The sequence below is a fragment of the Protopterus annectens genome, chromosome 13.part0 (genome assembly GCF_019279795.1).
Source record: "Protopterus annectens isolate FY-2018-M chromosome 13.part0, PAN1.0, whole genome shotgun sequence".
Lineage (NCBI taxonomy): Eukaryota > Metazoa > Chordata > Ceratodontiformes > Protopteridae > Protopterus > Protopterus annectens.
Window position 1 is genome coordinate 404809426 of NC_056747.1, and position 10252 is coordinate 404819677.

A 10252-nucleotide genomic window follows, 5' to 3' on the forward strand; every position below is an offset into this window, starting at 1 on the left:
CCTCCTGCCCCAAGAGAGAGAGTGACACCACAATGCCATTGTGCTTTGCTGAATGTAGTGCTCAACTCTTCATTCCACTTCACTGCTCCACTTTTCCCTTCTCTAGTTAGAAACAATTATATTTAGCCTTACAAACACTGGAGAGAGAGAGAGAGAGAGAGAGAGAGAGACTAAAAATTAAAAATCAATCAACCACAGTTCTACACTTACTGCTAATAATAGACATCCACTCAATATAGACAGTCAAACATTTTGCCAAAAGTTTTGATTTATCACTGTCCTGCCTACAAGTGTCAGTGCACTACTATAAACTTACCCAACTGAAAAACTTAAAAATAAAAAAAAAATACTTCACAACTTTGTACTGTACTTAGAAAACTGCATATACAAAATGAACAGACATGAATAGACAACTGTCAATGCAGAATACCAGAGTTTAAACTTGCACCTTTACAGACTCAGAATTTTTGTAACATTAGCTGTACAATTTGACAGTATCTGAAATGGAGCTGCCACACAAAATCTGATTAAAATACCTGTGAGTATGTTACATTTTCACCTATAGTTTATCCAAATGGCACCCGTGACACGATCTCCCTTCCACAAGGTAGCTGGAAACAGCAAGAATTAAATACATTCAAAAAACTGCTAAAACTGAATACAATGGCCATTGTTTTGACATGGGATTAAGTACTACACCTAGCAGCTAAATCAAACTAAGCACAGACCATCTTACATTTTCCAGCAAACAATACTTCTGGAGCAATTATCAATATTACATTACATTATTGATCACCGCAACCCTGAGCTTCCCCAAACTAAAATTAATCACAAAAGTAACTTTCCCACAGACTGCAGCAAGAAATCAAATATCAACAAAATATTTCAGAAATCGTGTACCCATGAAAAAGTAAAAACTTAAATTTACTGTTTGGCAGCATACATACCAATAAAGGTTGTACAATGAAAAGTCAGATTCATAACAAGCCAGCTATACCATGCAACTATGGACACATACTTACTATTCCACACACTTCAGTATTAAACTATCACACACAGCTAACCTGCTTTACTTGTCAGGCACCAACTTTTCTAAGCTCAGAAGCACATTGCATTAGTTATTCTTAAGTATCTTTACTTAAAGCATCGCCAAAAGGACCAGTACTCCTTTTATTTCAGGTGGCGATGTGATAAACAAATATAAAACAGCAAATTGAAAGCAATGCACTATTTGGTATAATGGTTAATGCACTCACCTCACAGACAAAAAAAACACAGGATTTTATTCTCACCTTGGGAAACATGGATGGATTAAAAAGGGCCCAAGTGTAATTACCCAAGCTAATCACAAGTGTCAAGCTAGTAAAAAAATCACATTTTAGTAAAGCAAAACATCACAGACTAAGAAAAATAAAAAAAAAAAAGCACACAAGAAACCACCGTAAAAAACTTCTCCAAAGCCAACTTCACACTCAAGACAGACGTGGCAAACTTAACACCCATGCAGACGGACAATAGAGGTACGACTGCTGAATCCTACACAAATGCACTTTATGAGCACTTACAGTAATGCATGGATCATGCTATCCCTAATAGAACCAAGATGCTATCCTCCAAAAAAGGAAGCCAATCTGGTTGTCCTCTGCCATAAACAAACTCTACAACAGAAAAAAGAAACTGTTGCAAAAGAGAGTAAAATCCCATGACTGGAGGAACTCCCTGGTCAACCTCAATAAGAAGCTGAGATCCCTCATAAAATCCCCCAAAGCTAGTTACGAAAACAAAATTTCCACCGACTCTAAAGACAACCACAAAGCATTCTAAAGCTATGTCAAGAATCTTGATGGCAACACTCAGATTTGCTCTGAGTTACAGCACAATGGCACTAAATATAAAGAACCAACTGATACTGCCAACATCCTGGCATATCTCCAAAGCCAATAACACAGCATCCATGGGACCTGACAATTTCCCAGGCTGCGATCTACACGAACTACAACATGAAATGGCACCCTAAGTACCATGTTCAGTCATAGCCTCACCTCAGGCTTTTTGCCCACTGAATGGCGCACTGTGACAGTTATCCCACTCCACAAAGGGGAAGCCACAATGGACCCCAGGAACTACCGCCCCATTAGCCTGACGAGCCTGGTCTGTAAGGCCATGGAAAGTATCATCATGGAACTCATAAACAAAGACATTGGTAATCTCCAGACTCTGGACACTACCCAGTTCGGGTTTGTAAAAGGCAGATCATGTCTCCTAAACCTGATTGACTTCTTTGAATCAGTCACCAAAGCCATAGATGAGGGTAAGGTGGTTCACACAGCTTATCTAGATCTCGCAAAGGCTTTCGACACCATCCCCCACTCTGGAATTATAGACAAGTTCATTAAACTAGATATAAATCCCTATGCCACAAGATGGGTTGCCAACTGGCTCATGGACAGAACCCACACTGTGAAAGTAGCCGACTCCAAATCCGACTTCAGACCAGTGACAGGTGGAGTACCACAGGGTTCAGTCCTGGGTCCTCTCCTGTTTGGCATCTACTTCTCTGAAGTACAGGCTAACACAGAAGGTCTTTGGCTAACAAAGTTTGCAGATGACTGCAAACTAGGAGCCATAATCATAACGCTGTGGACATACTACAAAAGGGCCTCACTGAGACAGATGCCTGGTGTCAAAGCCATGGCCTGAAGCTCAGTGCCAAAAAGTGTATTGTCATCCCCTTTGGTAAAAACTCTGTACCCATGAACTACCACGTAAATAGTAGTCTGCTTAACGCCAAGTGATAAGAGACCTTGGGACACAGGTGGACAGTAATCTCTCCTTTGATAATCACATCACCACAGTGGTCAGGAAATTCTTCTACGTGGCTCACCTCACCACAAACGTTTTCTCATCCAGAAAGAGAGGTCATTGCTCCCTTCTACTCATCAATCATTAGACCTATTAGAGTACACCACGCCTTTTGGTATGTACCTCACAAGACATCTACAACTGGAAAGGCCACAGCAATACCTCACAAAGAGGATTACTGGCCTCAAACAGATGCCCTACGCAGACAGTCTCAAAAAACTCCAGCTCTACTACGTCGCATATCGTCTACTCAGAGGCACACTCTGCCTAACATACAAAGCTAGGTCAAACCCAGAGCTGTTGGACATGCTCCACTTAAAGAAATCCCAATCCCTCCGAGCTACATGCTCTAGGGACCTAAACCTTGTCACCACAATAAACAGAACATGCTGGAGGGATAGATTCATGTCCCAGAGACTTTCCATACTCTGGAACAGACTACCTATGTCAAACAGAGCTCCTCATTAGCACTCTTCAAGAAAAATCTTGATGATTGGATGGAAAATAGGAAATTCACCTCAGGGATCACTTCTGTGGCTCTGCTTGACAGGGGCACAGGAAAATAATTTTCTTGGGTGGCGAAATCCAGGGTACCTTTTTGGCTAGGTTTATATAGGCCCTACGGCTAGTAGCCTAGTACCTACCTATGAAGTGTTAATAGCATTCTTTAGCCAAATCAATGTATGTGCTCCATAATCATACAACTAACATTCAGCAAAGAAACTGAATTTTAGTGTCTACAATCACTGCAATATTCAGGCATGGTTTCCCTGTCAGTTCTTCAAAGTGCTATGCCATGAAGCTTTGAAGAATACAGCTAGGTATTACTGGGCAAATGGGGCAATGCACCCCCCCCCCCCAAACAAAATATAGAGTTATAACACAGCATCAATTGTTATAACTCTATATTTTGTTTCGGGGGGTGCACTGCCCCATTCTGCACCATAGAAAATCGACTGCCAATCATTAGCGGACCGGAGTTCCGCTGTGGCGACCCCTAACTGGGAAAAGCCAAAAAGACAAACAACAACAATTGAGGTACAACACACAAAAGTACTTTAAAGAAAGAGATACACAGCACCAAGGCAAAGTAAAAGCGTTTAAAGAAATTCAGCAAATGTTTCACATTACTCTATGCACTTTTCCAGTTGTTCAAAAATGCTTTCACATAAACAATGACAGAATTCCTTCAACATTTAATCCATATCACAATACAGAAACGTTTTATTAATATCTCCAAGTGTGATTTTAAAGTAGTAAAACTCCTGATACACCACTAACTTACACAGGGCAAGGGAATTCTTCTGTAAAGTAGTAGCCCAAATTCTTAAGAGCATGTTTGTTTCACACTGTCTTTTTTTTTTATTGGGGGGGGGGGGGCTGGAATTCTGAACCACTAACTGTAAATGTACTATTGCCTAATTCTAACCTGCCCACCAAATTCCAACTTATGAACCCTCCCTGCATTCAATTAATGGAGACATTTATGAAAATCAGTAAGAACTGCGAAAAAAAGTTAAAGCTGCGAGTTCGCCAAGCGTTACGCTCCTCTAAAAAAAAGCTGGTAACTCATTCAACATTTTGTACTCCTTTCCTATTAAGTGTCTTCACTTTCAAAAGGCAAAACAATACACACGAAGAGGAAGTGCTGGCTTTTTACATGGTTGGCAGTTGCATTGAAGGAACCTAAAATAATTATTGCTCATAGAGTCATGAGGTTAATGCGTACTATGCTACTACAACAGCTTATGAAAAGCCGTCTTGACTGCAATGATATTGCTGCAAGTACTCCCAATTACTACCAAGATCTGTTGCAAGCAACGGAAGTACATACAAAATATAAACTATCCAAGCCTTCCAAGTAAGAAATTCAAGAACACTTCGCATTCGAGCTTTAAAAATTACAAACACAAATCAAACAAAAATGTGTTTTATAAAAACAAGTGTTGCCTAGCATTTGTAAATCCGTGAAGTCGCTAGTTTTGACTATTGTAAATATGTTTTCTCTATTATTCTTCGCAAATACTGTATTCTGAATGTTGTTTAATTTGTTTATTTTACATCTGTAACCCTTGGCAAAATCTGAAAATTATTGGTATGGGATCACCATTATAACCCGGTTAACAAAAACAAATAAATAAAAAAAAACAAGCACATGGAAAACTGCTGTGAAGTCCTTTGAAACACAGATCAGGAAATACTGCTTTGCGAAGCTAATGTTCCCGTCAAAAAATCGTAAGTCTGTAGTACGCACACTTTAAGGGGGGTAAAAACTATAAATCAGCTTTAACTAATTTTAACCTAAAAATGACAATTTGTCAAGATCCATAGAGATCCCACACTTAATGCACGCAGAAGTGATGGATTACTAACTATTTCATTTTTTTTCCAACTAATCAAATGGCGAAAATACAGAAGAAGCAATGAATACGCCAGTACCAAAATTAAAAAATATATATATACGCTTATTATACTGCAAGTGTCACAAACCACAACCACTCATGTCTTGAAGAACTTTATTATTAAAAATTAAAAAGTTCACACCCACCAAACAATGGATATTTTTAATTGTTGAAAAGGTAACAATTCTATCTTACTTTAGTATGGGTAATAATGTCTCAAATCCCTAACCCGGAAATGAGCAAATGAATACAAAAAGATAACCAACAGTATACAGACATACTTTTCATTACTTTACGAAGACAAGTATAACTATAACTGAAAATCCTAAATAAACAAATTACTTCTGCACACCAGACTGGAAAATCATTTAATGTAAAACCACTCCACAACTAAATATCAATGTTTAGACTGCAGTGTTAAAATCAAAACGCAGCTAACTTTGTAAACAAAACATAAGCAAGTGTCAAAATATCCCATCCGTCAACACATTCCATTCAAACGGAAATTATACACAAAGTAAAAAGACTTGTTTGACTTTGCAGAAAAAAATAAACGAAAGACGTTGCATAATTTATTTAACGTCACTCTGCAATAGTCTTAACACAATTTAAAATAGGAAAAATAAAAGGAAATCCAGCTCCGGTAAATGTGGCAGTCTGTGTCTGCTTGCGAAGCTGCAGCTACCAGTTCCGCGAAAAAAAAAGCCAGACTCTGGCACCACAGCGCCACCAGTACTCAAAAACAGTTAAAAGATAATAAACAAACCCCAAAGACACGCAATAAAAGATCGAACTTTCTCATTTCTAAGTATAAACAACGAAATGGGCCCCCAGCAGTTTCCTGCCGTTCAGCTAATTTTCAAACGTGGAAAGGCAGCAACTGCAAGCCGAGAGCACAGCCCAGGAGACGGGCGCCATCTTGGCTGATCGATGAATTGAACAAAGAGGATCAATTTCTGATAAAACGTTATCAATTGAACTGGGGCAGAAAAGGCAGGTTTGTCTGACCAAAGCAACCATAGGAATCATCCCAGTCAGATTCTGGCAGACCAAGCGCAAAATAATAAACTATTATTACAAGACAGACAGGAAAAAAAGAGCTGACCTGCAGCTGCTGTAAATCAAAGCGCTTCCAATATTGAAACATCGATCCCACATTGGCCGCCATCTTGAGACATATTGAGACAGAGTGAGACGCTGATAGAGAGGGGCTGGAGTTCAGGAACAACTTGCACGATGGCGCTCTTGAAAACCCGAGATGGATTACGGCAAAATCTGGCCCTCTGAGCCTTCCAGCTGGCTCGCATTTCCTAACCCAAGTTCATTTCAGCGCCGGTAGTCTGTTTCCTGCAAATATAATCTTCTCTTTTATCAAGTTACAGGATCAGTGTAAGAAGAGGATCAGAAATCGGATTTGTGTATCATAGTATGAAAGTAACAGCACTTTAAAGTGTGAATATTAGCACTTTTACCACTAGACTAAATGGAATCTATGCAAAATGTTAAATAAATGTAACCAACTGCAAATTGTTTTTCTCTGTAAAACGTACACTGAATGTAACTACATGTTATGTTGTATTCTCTAACTGGAGCTTTTCTCTTCGGGTCTCCACTGAAAATGGGTTTCTAACGCAGCTGGACTAACCCGGTTAACAAATGTCAATACTGATTTGCTCTAACGGTTGTCGGGATAACTGATATAAAGAATGCTGTAAGATTTTCTACGCGCGTGTGGAAAGTAGTATGTTTTTAGAGAAACATTCTCGTTTTTTTTAAGAAGTAGCATATCTGGTTGTTTGCCTGCTTAATGACTTGGAACTCAATTGCCAGTTTATGGGAATTATTCATAGTGAAAATAGATGAGACACAAGGTAGCAGATAATAAAGGAGAAAAGGGAGCGACAACAGACAGCAATTTGTGATTTTTAAATAATTTGGAAAATATGTTACACATCGTTAAGAGGTATCGGCACAGCTGCTGAAAAAGGAACCCTGCTAAAAATCGTGCAGCAGCAATATAGCGATGTAGCTCTCAAACAGGAGCTGCCAGTAGTTTGACCCTCCGCATTGAAAAATGATTAACACCACACGCACAGTGTAGCATTAACTTTTAGATGGTATTGTTCTCGTTTCTGTATGTAGTGTCTCATCTGAGAAGTAAAGGCAGTAGTAAGCAACATATGTATATAGTTTCAAATGTTTTCCAATTTCTCCATTAACTTTTTATTTTCCATTATCGGTTGTTCCACAGTGCACTTTTCAGTTACGTGTATTTATTACTGGGAATTATTACGATGTAGTTATTTTGAAAGTGAACTGTGTGATGGACCGCGGTGACCTAATTAAATAGAAGCTTGAAGTTGGAGTTCAAAGGTAGGGTGGGGAAGGAGGGACTGAAAACATGGAACTCATAATTTGAAGAGTGGGAGCATGGATTTGAGAGGAAACGTGTTTTTTTTTTTTTTCCCCTCCCCTGGGCGTGTCTATGCGCTCCTAAAGCAATCTTTAAGGTAGGTTAGACACGCCAAACATTCAGACCTCGTATAGTGTTTTCCCATTTCATTACTAGGAATATTTAACATCTGGATATTAAGCGTGAAAATGGAGTATGTGAAAATAAGGCACCAGCACAGCCAATGAAATAAAACTCGCAACTACTTTTGCCTCAACAGCAAGTGTAATAATTTCTTCTCAACAATAACTTTTAAATGCCTTTGAATGTTGGCATATTGCTTTCATATCACCGGTAGTGAAAACGAAGTGTTCTTCACTATACAGAAGAGTCGGACTTGGCGAGTCCCACGTTTGTCAGTCAGTTTTGCTACCTAATTTCATTGTCATTAGAGTGAAACGTAACTACCAGATAAAGTTCCCTCTCGTCACCCACCTATGCAGTTTACCGCCATGAGGGTATCCAGGGTAATACATTGGGTTAATTTTAAGGATGAAACATTTGCCAAGTACAAGTTTATCTCGCTTCAGTCACATAAATGGAATTAAAAAGGTACACATTAATCAAAGAAGGTAACTGTGCAAAGTGTGATATGTTTGTGTGTGTGTCATACCTCTTAGTGCAAGAAATCTGGACAAAGGCCAAAAAATAGGAACAGATTTTAAATATTACTTTTATAACCAACTGCGATGGTGCAGCGGTAGCGTTGTTGCCTCACAGCAAGAGGTTATCCTGTTCGATTCTCGGCTGGTGTGGGGGGAGTGCTTTCTGTGCGGAGTCTGCATGTCCTCCCCACAGTTGGGTGGGCGTGCCTTCGTTGAAGGTTGAACATCGAGCTGGCATCTTAGCGTTCGTGAAAATCTACTGCCAATCATTAGCGGACCGGAGTTCCACTGTGGTGACCCCTAACCGGGAAAAGCCGAAAGACAACAAAAACTTTTATAAACTTAGTCCGTTGCTACAATAACAGGTCTTGTGTTAGTATGCATTTTCTGAAGGCTATGAAGCATCCACCTGGTTATTTTTGCTATACCCTCCTATAACTCCCTCCCCAGAGACCTAACCTCCCTTTCCTCAACAACACTATTTAAAAGCAAGTTGAAACCATACCCTAAATCACAGTGGTTATGCCCTTGTTCTAACCCTAACTACCTCAATTTTCTCAGGGTACGAATTACCATACCTGTATAAGCTAGTTACTTTTCTGTTAACTACAAAGAGAGTGTTCTCCTATATGTAAAAATGTTATTAGTGAAATATTTGAATGGCTAACTAGCTGAAATGTACCATGATTCTGTTTACAGAAATGCAACGAAATGTAATGAGTGGCAAAATATCTGTAAATGTAGCAGCATTTGTAAATGTCACATAGTATAAGTTGATAGTGTTTTTTTTGTGGAGCTTTTCTCCCCGGGCCTCTACTGAAAATGGACATATATCCAGTTGGACTAGCCCGGTCAACAAATGTAAAATAATTCTTGAGCCTTTTTCTTATCTCTGCTAAACACAAAGTGATAAATGTAAATATTCTAATTGTATCCTCTGTACTCTGTGACTGTACTAGATGTCCTATGCTAATATGTAAAACTAATATTTCCTGATGGGAAACTATTGTTTAAAGAACTATGTATTGTGTTACTATGTACTTTGTTAAACTAAGAATAATGTTTTGCAACGAGAAACTATTGCTTAAAGAACTATGTTGCTTTAGTTAGATAATCAAGTGTCTATTGTCTTTTGTGTGGAGCTTTTCTCCCCGGGTCTCCAAAGGGCTCTGACCCAGTTGGACTAAGCCAGTCAACAAATGTAAAATAAAATAAATGAAGTCTGAAACTGAAATATGTTTCATTATTTAGTGACTTCAATGCTGAGTGCTTTGCCAGAAAACCAAATATTTTGAGGACCAGTCTAAAAATATGTGGCAAAAATCTGGACAGTTGAGAGGTATGGTGTCTGTCTTTCTATGTTTGTGTAATCATTCAGCAAACTTAGATGGCATGGTTCATGGTCTGCTGTTAAAAATGAAGACACTCCCTAAATGATTCATTATGATCAATTTAATTAGGAGAGAAGAAAAATCACTCAACATTAATTCAAGTCATGTTGTCTGACACTTAGGGAAATTAATCACAATGAATAGAGCCATGTTCATTCATTTAAATCCAGAGAAGAAAAAAGGTTTATTTTATTTTTATTTGTTAACCAGGGTACAACACTCTCATTGAACCATTTTCAGATGCAGTCTAGGACTACAAATTCATTAGTAAGTAATATAACAAATGTTTTACATTGAACAGTATTAAAATAGTTAAGAGTATATAAAGGAGTACTGGCTTATCAGAAATCTTAATTTTTTTATAGCTAGTAATTATTATATTTTATGACGATTACTGCAATTTTGTATATGCAATATTTGCAGTAACAATTTTCTAATAATATACATGTAGAAGTGAAGTAGTACATGAGGTAGGGAAAATGTTATGGCCCTTGTGTTCTTGCGGCCTGAGGAGAGTAATAGAATTGTACATTATGTATG

The 10252-nt window shown here is 38.5% G+C and overlaps 1 protein-coding gene across 2 annotated transcripts in view; it reads right to left on the reverse strand.

The window, feature by feature from the left end:
- The window catches only part of CUX1 (cut like homeobox 1), a 3879009-nt gene extending 3872543 nt beyond the window's left edge, over nt 1-6466 (reverse strand). For both annotated transcript variants that reach the window (XM_044054027.1, XM_044054028.1), the window contains exon 1: nt 6370-6466. In XM_044054027.1, coding sequence (XP_043909962.1) covers nt 6370-6432 — 63 coding nt within the window. In that variant the 5' untranslated portion in view covers nt 6433-6466. The remainder of the gene's footprint in view (nt 1-6369) is intronic.
- Between the last annotated feature and the right edge of the window lie 3786 nt (nt 6467-10252).